This window comes from Lampetra fluviatilis, chromosome 12, assembly GCF_964198595.1.
Source record: "Lampetra fluviatilis chromosome 12, kcLamFluv1.1, whole genome shotgun sequence".
In the NCBI taxonomy this organism is placed as follows: Eukaryota; Metazoa; Chordata; class Hyperoartia; order Petromyzontiformes; family Petromyzontidae; genus Lampetra; species Lampetra fluviatilis.
The window spans coordinates 13010811-13028248 of record NC_136286.1 but is presented as its reverse complement, the minus strand read 5'-3'; the positions used below and the strand labels follow the sequence as shown (position 1 = coordinate 13028248).

The 17438-nt window shown below is 42.7% G+C and overlaps 1 protein-coding gene across 4 annotated transcripts in view; it reads left to right on the top strand.

Annotated features, from left to right (window-relative positions):
* KCNIP2 (potassium voltage-gated channel interacting protein 2) overlaps nucleotides 1-17438 on the top strand; it is a 362371-nt gene that overhangs the window by 159230 nt on the left and 185703 nt on the right. The window contains exon 1 of one of the 4 annotated variants that reach the window (XM_078861690.1): nucleotides 15362-15376. The exons of the other annotated variants lie outside the window; for them this stretch is intronic. Within the exon in view, the coding sequence (XP_078717816.1) occupies nucleotides 15367-15376 (10 nt within the window). The 5' untranslated portion in view covers nucleotides 15362-15366. Of the gene's footprint in view, nucleotides 1-15361; nucleotides 15377-17438 lie in introns of those variants that run through there. 4 annotated transcript variants of the gene reach the window in all.

Below are 17438 nucleotides of genomic sequence, written 5' to 3'. Positions count from 1 at the left end.
CGTGATTATGCATCTTGAGGCAGTTGTACTGCTTTCCTGCGTTTGCCCAATACATTTTGAAGGATTGCTTGTAATGAAACTCGCCATGCAAGATCGTCGCTTGTGAAATGTGTCGTGACACCAGGTGGCAGTGTGAGGCTTCAGAGATGTAACATTTTGAAAGGAACATTGCATTTTTGGAAGCATTAATATTCTCCCCAAGTGACAGCGTTATCACTGCGGAAAGCTGCTGCCCACAGGGAGCGGTAGTGCATCTCCTCATCCAGGTGGATAAGTGATATTGGATGACCCGAGTCTAAATCCGCATCTCATATTATTTCCTCAATGGTAATCGCATCACCAAATGGCACAAGCAAGTCGGCATTGCAATGTTGTGGAAAAGACGGCCCACATGGGACCAGGGATCTATACGATATAGGTCTGTGTGTTCTGATTAGAAAACTACTCGATTATGGGTTGACTGATGGATTTGATTTTGGTGTTGAATATTCTACATCCTATAAACGTAGGAAATTGACAAAAATTGATACCTAGATTATTATATTGCTCGAAGAATGATTTTGGTAAGGGGCCGTCCATAAATGACGTCATGCACCTGGGGGGGGGGGGTCAGACATTTGTGACGATGTGTGACGATGTGTGACGAGGGGGGGGGGTTGAGAAATGTGACGTCACATCAAAATCGCAACTTTAAATAAATATAGACAACACGTTCTACTTAATTAAATATACTTTTTAATAAATGTTTTCTCCTACATCAGAGTGCAGCGCCACATTAAATACGCAATACAATGACAATAGTTTAAGGCGATTTGAAGCATGTTTTATTTTTGGGTGGGGGGGTAGAGCTTTGTGACGTCATTTGAGGGGGGTCTGACTTTTTGTGACGCCGTGTGACGAGGGGGGGGGGGGCGGTCAAAAATCGTCCCAAATCGCGTGACGTCATTTATGGACGGCCCATGAGTTGTGAAGGCGGCCCCACCCCTACCCACCCACCTGCCCCTACCCACCTATCCCTACCCACCTATCCCCACCCACCACTACCTACGGCTGCACACACAACTCTCTCCCCCGACCTTTCACAACCCCCCATCACTGTTCTAGATTTGAAGCTTTCGTGACTGCAAGGATTCATATTCTTAGGTTTTTTAGGTAAAGTCACGTAGGGAAAAAAAATGTAATTAATAAAAGTGAAATAAAAATATAATTAAATAATATTATAAAATAATATTATAAAATAATATAATAATACTGTTCTAACGGGCCCAACCGCGTGTCCCGAGGAAGGGGTGGGGTCTAAAGAGAAAAGGGCGGGGCTTATATAATAAGGGGCGTGTCCTAAAAGAGGCCCCACACCCTTCCTCTGGAGTAAGAAGAGGGTGGGGCATAACGAGGAAGGGACTGGATCTAGCCGAGTTGAAATTCCCTGGTGATTTTAAATAAAAGCATAGAATCAAACATGTGCAGGAGGCAGCATGCCTTTAGAGTTGCAGATACTGCCACAGGCCATATATAAAGTCTAAATGTTGGTTTTGTTCAATTGAGCATTGAGGTGGTGTACATCTTCTGTTTACAGCCCTGAACCAGTGGGGCAAATTCTACATTCCCATGATGGGGGTGAGTCTCTCCACAGGTCGAACCACTGTCGACTTCTCAACAATGCGGTACATATTTTATCGACCTGGAAGGATGATGGGCTCATTCAACCCCCAACCAGGATTTGAACTCACAACCTTCCATTTGCAAGCAGCTCACTTTACTGCTGAGCCACCTGGATTTTAAATTAGTTTATAAATGTCTCCCTTTTTATAGTATTGTGAGATATTCTTCTTCCAATGATATGTCCGGGTTTTTTTTTTATCCTGTAAAGGTGGCAATAAAATATGTGACTCCAGTATGTGTGCAAAGGTGTCACACAGCACAGGAGACAACGTTTCATATTGAGCCATGGTTCATGATAGATGATCGAGGTTGATGGAGGAAGAGGTCAACGTTTGTAGAAGGCTGGTTGCATGATAGGAGGAGAATGTAGGGTGCGTGCTTAATTAGAAAACCAATAACTGGACGTATGTGCTGTACGTACGTTTGCATGCTAAACGTATGCAACGTTTGACAATATGAATAAACTTGCATTGTTTCTGTGAAAGCACGTTCATTTGAAAGAGACAGCCGGTAGGGGTGAAGGGAGGTATAGTACAGCGGCGACTCTACTTACGAACGACTTAGGTTCCCAAGGTCTGTTCGTAAGTCGATTTGTTCGTAAGTACATCTTTACTCCTGTCGATTCAAAACATTTTGTACGGCATGCACGATAAATGTGGCGAATGGCTTTAAAAGTCGTATAATCTCCTGTAGATGTAAGTGCCACTAGTATTTTATGTTCTGCAGGTGTAGATGCCACCACCGCCATCAATTGTGCGGTGGTTGAACTTACGACTCTTAGTCCAAACAGGCAACTCGACATACGGACAGGTTTGTTCGTATCTCTGAAAGTTCGTAAGTCAAATGTTTGTAAGTATAGGAGTCACTGTAATGAAAATTGGGTTTTGTATCTGAACGGGAGACCTCGGGCAGATCTTTAAAGGCCTGGCAACCTCTATGCCAGGGATCTTGGGCCTGGTTATGCATACAGATGTCTGTTTTAAGTATGAGCTGTAGATTGGTGTGAGAGCGCTAACAATGTGTGGGGTTTGACACATTGGGGCAGAGACTGTGATGCAAGTCTTGGCAGGAGCTTGTTAACGGCAAAAGTTGTACAGCATTGCCAAGATCAATAACAATGCGGTGAAAGTGTCTCCATATCTGGAGACTTGTGGGGCTTTCTCGAGACTGAATCGCCGTGTAAATATGTCTGTATACACACGGTTATTATTGTGGCCATTTGTCAATCCACTGCTGGATTAAAGTCTCCTCATACTGTGTCACGTCGCTTCACCACGCCGGTTGGTGAAAAGAGGGAGCCAAAGGTGGGAATCAAACTGAGGACTTCACAGTTCGATAATGAATCCGTCGCCACATTATTGTGACACGAGGGCTTGTTAATACTTTAACTTACAAAATATAGGATGTTTAACACGTAGGCTTTCGCGACCAATATTATACACGATAAAGGTGTTTGGGTTGGAGCGCGTAAATATAAATGTGTCGTTAGACCCGCCACCACCTGACACAGCCATTTAGTATGGTTTGTCACGTAAACTGAACACGCCATTTAGCTACTAGTTCAGCACACCGTCTCCTCTCTCGTGAAATATCTGCAAAGATTGGCGCATTAATCCGTGCAGAAATTTTCTTATTTTACCGTTCATTTTATTATGTGTTCTCCCCATTTTGGCATTTGGCAAAAACATCGTGCATTTGAAAGAGTGCCCAAAATATTTTTTGGAGGCCCGGGGCAAAATAGCAGATGAGGGCCTCTCGAATGCCCCCCTGTGGCCCTTTCTGAGGCTCCCTCTGGAGGACCCTTGGATCTGAAGCCCATGGCCAGCTGCCTCACCCCCCCTCCCTGCGGTCCTGTACATTTGATGATGAACAATCATCATGATTATTCAATTAAGAGTAAGTTAATACAGATGCTTATTTTTAACACTTTCCAGCTGAAGTTGAAAGTTTTAACACGTGATTTCTGTCCGTCTGTCTTTCATTTGTGAGGGGCACAATAAATCTCGCAGATATGACCCAATATGAACAAAACTTTAGCTTAGAGTTATATCGCTATTAGGATTTACACAATAAAAAAAATTATGAAATTGATAAACGATTTGTCCTTGAATGTGGGTTTGGAGGTTCTGGTTGGATTGTAACAAGCTACTTAAGAGCGGTAGTTCCATAACACTTTACTTGCTAATGTTAGTGATGTAGGTAGCATCTGACTTAATATGTTCCTTTTTGTCCTTGGCATAAGTACAGACATTTGCCGTACATCATGTTGCGTGTAATGTTTTGCACAGGGATTGATAAAAGTTTTTAGAAGAAACACATCTTGAGCAAGGATTTTTGGCATATCTTGGCTGTATATGGAGCATGAGAATGTGCCAGTACATCCAATAAAGTGTTTGATTTCGGGGACAAAAATAATAAGCATTCAACAATTTGCCATGCGGGAGGATTTTGCGGTGGGTGATAAGAGGCCCATAGAATAGCAGGATCTAGTCCCCCTTTCACACGATACACATTCACCACCGTCATCACACGAAACTCAAAGGAAGCCCCAAATGCGACTGCGGAGACCCTGACCAAACTACAGAGCACACGATAATCCGCTTGCCAATTAGTAGGTGCAGCAGCAATTCATTGAGCCATACATGAAACCATCGCCATGGCTTTCAAACTTGGATATACATCTCGAAGTTGGTGATTCGTTATGCCACAAGTCTCTATGATCACAGTATCCGTGTGCCACGCTCTCTTCAACTGCTTTCATTGCTGGCCCATTGCCTCGCCTCAGGGGCCCGTGTGGTCAGCATCTTTAGCCACCGGTCATGAAGTCCAAACATGTTATGCAATGAAATGCAATGACAGGTAGCTGCAATGAAAGGCTCCAGGAGATTTGTAGCAGTTGTAAGTATTTGTTCTCGTGTATTCATTTGTGTGTACCACACACCAGGAGAGGCAGTGGATCTTAATAAGGCAGCCACGTGGTCAGCCGGCACCAACAATTGCCTAAGCTCTGTGGTCATCTACATATTAAGATGTTATCGGCCAATTAATGAGTTATTTTTTACATGTGGGAAGAAACTGGAACACCCGGAGAATCCACACACGTGTGGGGGGGGGGGGGGGAGTCTCCAATACAGACGGACAGGCGAGATCCACATTTGCTCTACTGCCTTCTGCTAGCAAGTGTTATGGTACCTCGACGCCCACTGGAAAGGAGGTTCACAGCATTTGTGTGGTCCACCAACTTTCACTGCCTCCGCAGTGCTGGATTCGAGGCGTGCATCACCACCACTTGGCTTGATTTCTCTTCAAGCAGATATATTTATTTTATTCTGAGTGACAACTGGTTATGAATACGCCTTTCCGTCACCACTTGTGGTCAGTGCTCAACTCCGGTTGTTCGCACCTGTGAACCTTTCTTGTGTTTGTAGTTGGTCGCGAGTTTGATGTGAGATATATATTTTTCGCACAAATGATCGAAGTAGTGGAAGTAATCAACCCATGAGGAAATGATTGCAATATGAAACTAAAATGTCTGTTTTATTCCTAAAGACTGACCTCAATCAATTATCCATCACAGAAGTTCGACTTTCGGCAATTCAACTTTGTGTCAGGTGTTTTTCTGTGGTCGTGGAAATGTCTGGTAAGCTCGTAACACTGCGTGTGCTGTCTGTCAGGGCTGCACAGAAGTCAGCCGGTTCTGCCATCTAGTTCGTGGCGAAACCATACTGTTCTCAGGAGCTGTTCTTTTGTGTCTTTCCAAATTTAGCCACAGACCCCCATCTGCGCGTCAGTGTCTCAAATATTCACCCACAAGTAAGAAACCTGTCAGAGCAGAAATCTTGGTTCTGTGAAACTGCGTGTTTTCTGGTGACACAATCTGCCCGATGGATGATACAGGTTGAAGGTTACCGTTCGCGTATTTGGAATACTAAAATGGAAGCTAATCTCAATGCAGTATTTTAATTTTTTGTTACCATTGAAAACAGATCCCGAGGGAAATGTACATGTAGCACCATGATGATACACAAGCTGTGTGCATTAGTGACAACAGCAGTGACCTATGTGCTGTAGGCAGTTCGTACATTTAGCGCAGCTGGCTCTGTGCTTTAGTAATTACTAGAAGAAATTTCTGCCAAAAGGGGGAAATCACGTGATAGCTCCGCAACACTTTTGTTTCAGCTCTTTGTATTCGCCACACCGGTGTGTGAAACGTTGTCGCGTGACGAGTGCTTTAACTACCACCATCCCCTACGCATAAAACCAACAAATACTCGCTGAGGTTTCAGCAGCTACAACCGCGAAGGTAAACATCGGCGTGGTGCTGCCCAAAACCACGGCTGCATCGTCTTCCCACGAGGATGATGGAAAGACGGGAAATGCGAAAATGAGAGTGTTGGTGCGCGCACGTGCATTGCATTGAGCACATGCTGGCAAGCCGAGATCTACGCCGTTATTACATTTAGCCAATTCTGTATCCCTCCTGGTGACATTTACTGGGAGCTCCGTGACCATGACCTTTGACATGGAAATCAATCCATGCGTGGAGCGTCACTGAAAATATTGTCAATAACTGTCGAACAGGGCAGGGCAAATTATATAAATAGCCAAACTGATTCTTTCTCGTCCCCTTTCAGGCGTGGTAATTTACGAATAGGTTTGGTCAATCGCAAAATTCATAATCATCAGCCATGTTCTATCTCCTGCTGACTGAAGCCCAAGTCCCAAGCCCCACGTGTCAATCCATCACCCTCCTGCAGAGGAGCCACTCCAATGTGCTCCTACCCCTGTCGTGGTGGCAGCAGTGGCGGCGGTGGTGGTGGTCCTAGTGGATGTGTTCGCTGATTTGGCCGCCACTCTTGTCCATCAGCCATCGTCCCGTTCAGCGCCGTGTCCTGCCCAAACCCACTTACTTTCCTTCACTCGATATGACGCCTCATTTCATTTTGTGTTTGTTGCCCATCACGATGTGTTCACACTGTCTCTCGGTGTAATTCCAACCGTGCTGCTTTGCATATATATATTAGCTTTTGTTTTACTTTCTTTTGTCAGCGTTTGTGATCCATAGGTTATAGTGGGTTATATGCACCAATTGAAAACGTTCAGCTTCAGGCGCAATGATGTGATGCTTTCCAATCACAAATTATGTGTTGATAGCCCTTAGAAGCTATGTAGTGAAAGACGAGGCACATTGTGCTCCTTTTAGCAAATGCTAAATTATGTTTTGCAAATTTATTTACAAATGCCATACGGGGCTGGCGATAGCTTAAGATATGCAAATTGTACACATTTTTATCGATCCATTTTTGTTTTCGGGAGTGTCATTTTACCATTGTATTGATATAAAAATACTGAATTAATTTAAAACAGCAGAAATGTTGTTTGAAAATCATTACATTACTAATCGTTCTTGTCAGGTGTTTGAGTTCTTTTGTTGATGACTCTGGGACATATTCTTTGGTTCTTTCGGTAAAGTCACATAGATAGAAAAAATAAAATAAAAACCACAAGTAAAAGCCACGACGTTTCGATCACAACACAAGTGGTCGTCATCAGGAAAAGGGGGGTTAGCTTCTAAAGGTCTTAAAGAATTCCTGCAGTCACGAAAGTTTTAAGTCAAAACTCTTTATACTCAGCTTCATGCACTAACATGCACATATTATGTCGACAACATATACGCATGATATTCTATGTTTTACAATTTTCCAATAAAAATAAAATGTGGATCTATAAAGTGTATCCATGTGTCCACATCTTTGTCGTACAAATAGAGTGAAGACATGCACACGCAAAGAGTTTCAAGAGGGTATTTTTAGGATTTTTCAAGGAACAATGGGTAGAATGTTATGCCAGAGGCAATCTTATAATAGAAGATACAATGAAGACTGTGTAGGGAGAGACGGTCGTAAACAGAATGGAAGGGGAAAGTCTCCGGTCTGGAACTGAACATTCGGCGTTTATGTCAATAGCAGAGTCAATGATGTGCTCACACATTAATTGTACAAGCTATCCACGCAAAGCGTATGTAAGCAAATGAACGTTTATTTTTTTGGCTCCGATGCAAAAGATAAAGTAGTACGGCTGTGCAATGGATTGTCACGTGTTTGCTTATTGGTTATCTGAAAAAAATAACTTACTCGGCCCGATGTATTGCAGCTTCTCACACCGGCAGCTGCCAATGGCTCAGGTCTCTCTGTATAAGGGTCTGCGCCAAGTGTTTTGTCATAACCTGCAGCCGTTCTGAGAGAACAAAGCGGGGAACTGATACGAACTAGATCATGGGACCTTTTTGCCAGTTTCAAAGCATGGAAAATAAGAATAAGTTTTACCCTTTCTGGCAATAAAAGCAGGTGTTGAGATGTTCAAACACCAAATAGAAACCCTTTGCAAGGAATCAAGCTTGCATGAACAACACGTGTTTGTGGTGAATATACTAACATGGTATAGCTGCTCACCCTGAGATACGCATGCTCTGGTACGTGCATCGTCTTTGTGCTGTTCGTCTTTTGGCGTTCTCTGGTCTGACACCGGTGAGACGAGGCCCTAAAGAAGGCTGCTGTCTCTGGTGTAGGCCAATCAGTTTCAAAGACAATGCCCATATATTATAACATGCAGACAAACATCCTCTGATAATTATCAGATAATTAATGATGTGATCATTATCAGGGCATGTTTGTTTGCATGTTCACCACAGGTACGTGTGGTTAATGCAGACTTGAATCCTCTCTCTTGTGTTTGAACATCTTAACACCTGTTTTATTGCCAGAAAGGGTAACAACCGATTGTTAATAACAACTATTTAAGATTATTATTGTTACTGTTGTTTCATTTCCATGGCAGTCTTTGCTAAACGGTGGATTTTAACCTCTTGCTTATTTGCAAACTGGTTGTCTCTACAAATGGACTCGCCCGTGCCTGCTTGACAGATATAATAATACGATATAATGAATCTGTACCTCGGTTTCTTGGGTTATCACCAGGGATTTGAACTCTTTGCTCCAAGTTGTGTAATTTAAATGGCAAAAACATTTGGCAATAAGGCCTTCCCGTAAATAGTAGACATCCAACCTGCTAAGAGCTAACCTGCATTTGAAATATGTAATAATTAAACCACATTGTGGAGAATTGTAATAATGGTGAACACCTCATTGTGACACATTGGTAGAGATACACACATGGGGAGCCGTTATTTTGAGAGAGAAAAAAAGTAACCGACGTAAAGATATTTGACTGAAAAGTAAAATTCAGCGTGTGGAAATGCAGTATATATACACACATTATTTTTAATTCAAAAGTATATCAATTTTTTTTTATTATCAGTTCCTGAAATGCGTATCAGTTGTCATCCTAGCATTATACACGTTACCGAAATGGGTAATTCACTCTACCAGGCGAGAATGTATGACCTCTACCACATATAATTTTGCCTTTAAAGGAATCGGTGTCTATAAGTAGCCCAACATGTGAGATGATCCTGCAAAATCCGTCACACAGGCACAACAAACCTATACATTCTGGGGTTGAAGATTGTTTTTTATATTGTTCCGTTCACGTGACCTTTAAAATCTGACGGTGTGACTTCTAACATTTTATAGATCACGTAAGCAGGCACAGCAAATGGGAAATTCCCAGCAGTTCGCTCAAACCCACTTGCACTTTGTGTTGTCAGCCGCACATCGATTAGGAAAGACTATCGTGGTACCCTAAAGAGTCGCTTACATAAATGTCAAGCATTTCCTCATTCTTGTAGTTGTATTTAAACTTGCATTTTAACTTGTTTAAACGTATGAACAATGTGGTTCCTTGCCGAAGTCACGCGTTTAACGTCTCGTAAGTGGCATCTTTAAGAACATTCAGTACAGAATATGTAACGGTAAAGGTGCAGCCCTGCAATGTATTGCTCATGCCACTGCTGGCAGAACAGCCTCCACTCGAGGCCCTAGATAAGCCCTTCATGAGGGTGTCTGGCCTTCTCTTCCAGCCTGGCCAGCCAACTTGGAAGAGGTGAGAGATACCCACACTCTACCCCACCACACACGTGACCTACTCACTAATTGTACCGTGGTGTACACATTTATCATGCTGGGTGTACGGAGGTGGAGGGGAGGGGGCTTTTCGCAACTTGCACCAAAGTTTTCAACTAAGAGATAAACTCAGCGACCTCTGGACTGTAAGTCCACTGTGATAACCATTGCACGATAGGAGAGACCAGCAATTAAATTTCAATACGGTATCATGTCCATGTGTAGGCTTGTAATCACCTGGAAAGTTGGTATTTAGCAGTGAGAATGTATTTTTTTTTCTTCATCTGAAATGTCGTTTGACCTTGAAGTGTCTGTATCACTTGTACACTCCGGCACCCTGGCCCCGCGTTGTTAATTAGAGGGAATTGTTTTTAATGCGGGCGAAGCCTCTGGAGCCCTTTAATTGTTCGGCATGTTTTCAGTTGTTGATTTTATTTGCCCCCCTCTCCCCACACGCCGCACTGCATGTACTAATCCCGAATGCATTTGTCAACAGTAATGGCAAGGCTCTGATCCAAATGCAGAAGCCAATTATTTCGCTTTAATTATTTATAGCCATTTAGTGAAAACTTTATGATTATTAATTTTCACCCACAGAACTTGGTACTGTATCGGCTTTCTATGCACGTCTACGCATTACTTCGAGACTGCAGACCCATGGAATGGTTGTATGCAGGTATATTGAACTTCTTTTCGCACCGGACGTCGCCAACCGTGCAAATCCGAGGTTTTCCAACAACTGCCGGTAAAAATATTCTTTGTTCCTTCGGTAAAGTCACGTAGAAGGGAAATAATAAAATAATAAAATTAAAACATAATAAAATAAAATTATCACGACGTTTCGGCCACAACGCAAGGACGGCTACTTGCGTTGTGGCCGAGACGTCGTGAGAATTTTATTTTATTGTTTTAATTTTATTATTTCCCTTCTACGTGACTTTACCGAAAGAACCAAGAATATGAATCCCTGCAGTCACGAAAGCTTGAAATCGAAATTTAACTGCCGGTAAGAAGCTGAGGGTGCCGTCACTAAGGGTAGTATCAGATTGTTATTGTTGTTGTTTTTTGAATTGGAAGTTTAAGCTTCTGAGTAGGAGGCAACGCCACGAGGTCATGGCGGCCATGGCTGCTGAAGCCACCACACCAGGCCGTTCCTATCACCAGATCCACATCTGCTGTGCATTTGGCGTCTCCGAGGTCTGCTCTCACACAGTATCTCGCCATCTGGCTTTGGGATCTTAACATGATTCAATAGCAACCAGAAAGTATTTCGTGAATTATGTGAAAATAAATCAAACAAAAATTCGCTTACTCGATATACGACTTGTTAGGGTTGCAACATCATTCCGTCCTGATCAGCTGATGTCAAATCGGATTCTTTTGCTGTGCGGTCGGATGTGAATAAATTAACGTGGATCGGATCCGATTGGCTAAGAGTTGTATCGAAGTCATGATCAATCGCGATGGGTTGAGATCCAATCAGGCTCATACCAGGCACCCCTGCTTTTTTTGATTGAATACCTCTTGTCATCTTAATTGTTTTGTTTTGAAATTTTCGTAACAATGTAATTTGAAGTTTGAAATATGTTTTGTTCGAAATCTCATAAAGTTCCAATCATGAGTTTATTTTTCTTAAAAAGCGATAATAATGAATGTACAATACCAGTCAGAATATAGTGAAACTTTAGATAATAATGAAATCTGTTAATTTCTCTAAACCTTGGTAACTGCTGGTCAGCAAATTCGATGGTGACTTTGTGCTTAGATTAACTATAAAGTATCTGTGTACTGTACACTATACACAACTATACTATTTTGTGTACGAGTCAACTCAGCGTATAACTTATTCGACAGTAGTTAAAATTAGATCAAAATAAATTTGTGAAAATCCACTTGAAACGTTTTTTCCCATAATGATATTTAAAATCTTGAAATTGTTTCACGTGATATGTATCATCATTATCAGGAACATGAATAAAAACAACGTAAGAAAAAGTCACTTGTAATTGCGAGTGTACATTTTAGTGTGTCGGTGTAGAAAGGCAACTATGATTATTGGCTTCATTCCATTTTAAAAGCGTGGTATATTTTGAATTATTTTGTTATCCTTTTACGCTCATTGGATCCTAATTGTGCTAACGTTTTGAGACGAAAAAAATCAACTGAGAATTATTGTGGTGTAGGCCGAATGGCTCAAAGGGCTATACCAAATAAATGAAACTGAAAACTGAAACCACGTGTTAGAATGCTCCGTAGAAAAAAATGTCACAGAACTGCTTCTGAAAGCTCTTCGAGTGACCTCTTATTCACACTGGGGGATGTGACACTTTGCCAATCCTGCTGCCAAAGAAAGAATTGTTACTTGCATGGTAGTCAAATATATATTTTTAATTATTAAAATTCGAATATAAACACATTCAGTAACAAATATTTTTGTAAATGTTTCTTTGTGCAGTCATAGATGACCAAGCAGAGACCACTAAACTCCTGCACCTGATAATCTGGTTTGATCATGGGTGAGTGCACAGCTTCAAACCCAGGATCTTAATGGTGTCAGCTCTATGCTTTGAATTTCTGAGCCACCTGGCCAGAGTTTAATCAAAAAGGATTTGTACGTTCTATTCGTCAGCTTGTTTTGTACATTGAACCCTATCTCGAGGTTCAATGATGTAGGCGATGTGTAGCTAGTAATACCCTTGTAATATCTCAACCCAGGGCACTGAAACCATTGAGTGTCTGTCAATGCAAAACCAAAAAGAGAAACAGTACTAACATCTGAACTGACACCTATTGTGTTGCTTGGAAATCATTACAATAGAGGCGCTGGCACGCACATTTCTTTTCTGTTTCATCACTGGCGTACAAACACTTCGCAATGTTGTTTGATTTGCACGTTACACGCTTCACCGTGACGGGTCCCAACCCAGCTTTGACAGTGGCACACAGCATAGCCTCAATTAGATTGTCTAAAAAGTATCGCAGCCTATTGATTGCCTGACATGGGCATGAGCGTCACCGTCTCCCCTTAACAAGCCATCTGCCGAGAGCGCACTCATAAACTGTACCAACCACAGAGCGCGGATATCTGTGGCGCTATTACCCATGACCCTTTGTAATCCACAGTGCCTGGCAATTATCTACGACTCGTTTCCTCGTATCCACAATGCCTGCCGGTAGGAGGAATGAATCGACAGGACTGAGTTGTGGGTACTAAAATCATATTATTCATGTCGCCCGCATATCATGTCAAACGATGATATACAAATGTGATTGTAAGTTCTGCTATCACCGTTGCTGTAGTGACTGCCACCACTGTCGTTGCTGATGATAACAATGCTAGTTGATAGTTACCTACACGGTCGCCTGCCACTGTTGTAGGGATGTCTTCCTGGGATTGTATCATGGTGGAACCCAGAGGGGATGCTTCTGTAGTTGTAATGTTTAGCGCACTTGACCACCGATCCCTAGGGCACCAGTTTGATCCCATCTCCCAGACCCAGAACGATGGATTTAAATGGGTGCACCACAGTCGATATGGAGGTCACACGCTTTTGGGCAGAGTGTGGTCGTACTCGCACTTTTCCCCAAATGTCTGGCCAGCATAGATGATGTACGTATGTTGAACTTCTTTCACACCGCACGTGGCCAACCGTGCTAATAGGAGGTGCGGGAGGAGCTGGTATAAACACCGGCTCGAGAGGGGCTTTCTTGAGGAGGCCTTTCCACCTGCAAATGGTAATGAGCGAATGATTGCAGGTCTGCACCTTAGCCTTTTGGAAGGCGGAGAATTCAGCGGCCACACAGGAAAAAAGCACGCGGTGATCTCAGATGGTGCTGAACGTGCAACGAGCTGTGGGGACAATGATGACGTTGACGTTTTATGACAATGAAAATGTCAATACCTTTCCCGTCGACCTTCCTCATTAACAACCACGAAACGCAGAATATGAGAGTGCATTACCCTGCACTGCCGTGAGCTACAAATAGTCCCCGTTATACATGAATATTGTGGATACGCTGTAGTGTGGCACTGCATGCTAAATGAAGTATATCGAAAATTATCATGGATAATAGGAAAATAGGAATGAACAAGATGATGTTTTTCCTTCTCCACAAAGCAAGCAAAAGTTGGACAGCTTTTCAACATTCCGGTTGACTGAAAAACCAAATAAATTTGCATATTGGCAAAAGGCGCACAACTCAACACCATGTGAGACTAGGCTCTAAAGAAAGCTGTCTCGGGTGTGGACCAATCAATTTTAAGGACAGTGCATATATTATCAGAGTTATGTTTTTTGTTTGCATTCCGACTGCAGGTGTTGTGGTCAATGCAAACATGACTCCTTGTAAAAAAAGGTGTCAGTTTTGTTGCCAGATAAAAGGGTAAAAAAACAATTATATTTTGTTACTGGCAAATGAGGTTCCAATGGTGCAGCTCCACATAGTTTTCGACCTTGTGATTGCTCAGGAAGCAACGAACCACTGCGACAAAGCTGTCCCAAGCCGCTTTCTCCTTGCTAGTGAGCTTCTTGGCTGAATTCATTGCACTCCAGGATCTTCTTTATCTGTGGTCCGACGAAGACACCGGCTTTGACCTTTGCCTCAGACAGCTTAGGGAAGAAGTCTTGAATCTACTTGAAGGTTGCCGACTCCTTATCTACAGCTCTGACAAATTGTTTCATAAGGCCCAATTTGATGTGCAGTGGTGGCATCAGCACCTTCCGGGGGTCCACCAGTGGCTCCCACTTGACGTTGTTCCTCCCCACAGAGAACTTGGTCCGCTGTGGCCAATCCCGCCTCTGGTAGTGCGCCTTGGTGTCCCTGCTGTCCCAAAGGCAAAGATAATAGGGGAACTTGGTAAAACCGCCTTGGAGACCCATCAGGAATGCCACAATTTTAAAGTTTCCGATGATCTCCCAGCCATACTCATCATACTTCAAGGCGTCCAGCAAGGTCTTGATGCTGTTGTAATCCTCTTTGAAGTGCACTGAGTGAGCATTATGGAGCAGCACGGCTTTGAGGCTCCTGGATGAGCTGTCAATGAAGAGGCGCCACTCATTCTGGTTACAGTCGATTCCGATTGCCTCGAACAGACTGGTCACATTGTGGCAGAAGCAGAGCCCATCTTGACGGGTGAAGAAGCTGCAAAATTTTCGATTTAAAGCTTTCGTGACTGCAGGGATTCATATTCTAGATTATTTCGGTAAAGTCATGTAGAAGGGAAATAATTAGGACGCTGTCTTTCCGACAGCTCTGTTCTTCACCTGAGGATGGCTGCTTGCGTTGTGGCCGAAACGTCGTGAGAATTTTATTATGTTTTATTTTATTATTTCCCTTCTACGTGACTTTACCGAAAGAACCTAGAATAAGCTGCAAAAAGGTTGGTGACGCTTCCTCTGATCTGCGACTTGCACACTTTAATCCAAAAAGTTCCACTGCTTGAGCCTATACGTCAAAAGCTCGGCATTGGACTTGGTGAGACCAAGATCTCTGATCAAGTCGTTGAGGTCTTTTTGGTTGGGGTAGTATGGGTTTCTCTCCGCCGCTCCACCTCTGAAATTGTCATCTGGATCTACAACGTCTTCCTCACTCTCTGACTTGCCGCTCTCTTCTAAAGATGGCTGCTCTCTCTCCGGAGGAGTGGGTACGGGGAGCTCATGGCAGTGTGGCACCGGGGCGATGGATGAAGGAAGGTCCGGATACGTGATAGCAGGTGCATTCTTTCCAGTCCGACGTTTGGAAGGGTCCACCATGCAGAAGTAGCAGTTGCTTGAGTGGTCAGTGGGTTCCTGCCAAATTCTTGGGATAGTGAACTTCATGGCTCTGTTTTCCCCTCTGTACCATCCTACAAAAATGCATTTATTTCACCCATGACTAATGTGTAAGAGGTTATCGCAACATTTTTCATATATGATATATTTTGTCAATAACATTGAAAATTGTAAAACATAAAAACATTTAAAACTTTCACAATTTTTTGTTACAAATTTTATAACATAAAATTCCAAGCAACAATTGTCCATCTTACCTTCCGGAGTTTTTTTCATTGTTCGCAGGTGAAATGAGGTGCCCAGGGTTTGTCTTGATCCCCGACAGGCATGCCGAAATATGCCTTGCAGGCCTCACACATCGTAGCAGATGCTTCCACAGAGTACTTTTCGCTCTTGTCTTGATGAATTGGCCGCAGACATAGAAAAATGCGTCTGCCAGATGCTTGCAGCCTCTTGAGGCCATCTCAGAAAAATGCAGATATGTATCCACTTAGGCAGCTGGAACTAAATTGAACTGGTGGGCTTTAGGCCCCTGTATTTATACTACTATTTATATTACTGGAAAGTTCTAGAATGTTCTAGAAGTAACTCCAAGTTTACTCACCACTGAATCTATCTGGAATGTTCTGGAAAATAGTAAAATTTCTAAATATCAATGTCCTGGTCACAAAAGCAAAGTTTGTGGGGAATAATAGCCATTTTCTGTACTTTTGGGGCATGAGCAATTATGAAATAGCACTTACTACCCAGGAACAACAAAAATAATTGTTACACAGTGTTATCAATGTGGTGTACCCATTTATACTGGTTAAAAAAAGAGTCACTGTATTTGTGGTTGGTTTTAAACAATTATATTTTCCAACTCAAACTGCTTTATTTTGTGCTCATGGAGTGACGCCGCAGCTCCATATATTGACCCCATGAGAGGGTTGTTTGTTCGTTGAGGCTATTTATAGTAAGACTCCGTGTTTGTTTGTTCCACTTTTGTAAACAATGGGTGCATTCGCACGGCTTGTAGCTGCAGCCACAGTAAGAGGTACCCTGGACGTTGATGTACTGGGTGGGGAAATACTAAGTGGCAGATAGACCTCGGTTACATTAAGTCCTGAGAACAACGCCTCTGGTAAGGGGCTGTCTCCGTTTTTTAATTCGTTAACTTATAACCAATGGCACTAAAATAGAAAATAGAGTATTCGATTGAGTCTCACGGAGCATAACTTTATATTCCCTGATGTCCACTTCATCCTAATTGTCACGCGTAAGGTGATAGGTAATGCTGGAAAGCTTCACTGAACACGCGATTAAACTTGGTACAGCATTATCGTTATATCGTTGAAACGGACCGGTCTGTTTCTTCACATTTCTCGAACGGAATAGCTAAAAAATGTGCAGCAGCTACGCCGTCTTGAGCATTGCAGGGATTCCTGTCATATTGCAGGCGTGCAAGCAAGCTCATTCGAGCAATTTCCTTAATAAGCACCTATTCTTATACGCTAGTCATAGTTTTTTGTTAGGTGTCTGATGATGCTTTAATGATATGGGGTCATTGCATGTGACACGTGGATAAAGACGATTTCTTGAACTTTTGCTCAGTTGCCGGTGCAATTGGCCATGCACCGAGATTGGAAAAAAAACACCCACGTTTAAAAAGAAAACAATTATGGGTTGACAATCGGTGCTTCGAAGACACAAAACTCACCATACAAATTAAGTAGCAATTTCCCCCTTACTTCAAAGTGAACCCTGACACACACCAAAAAAATGGCTCTTGCTGCTGTTGACATTTCCAGTCGGAGCGAATGTGTTTTTTTAATGTAATGGCTTCTTAACTGTGGAGTTGACAACGATAATTGTGGTGTATTTTAAAAGGTGGTTATTACAATCTAAATGTGGTCAGCGAATAATTCGGCGCTATGAGATGGCTAACACACTGCTCTTTGCATAACTGGTCTAAATCCACACGTGTACGCTCACAAGCACATGG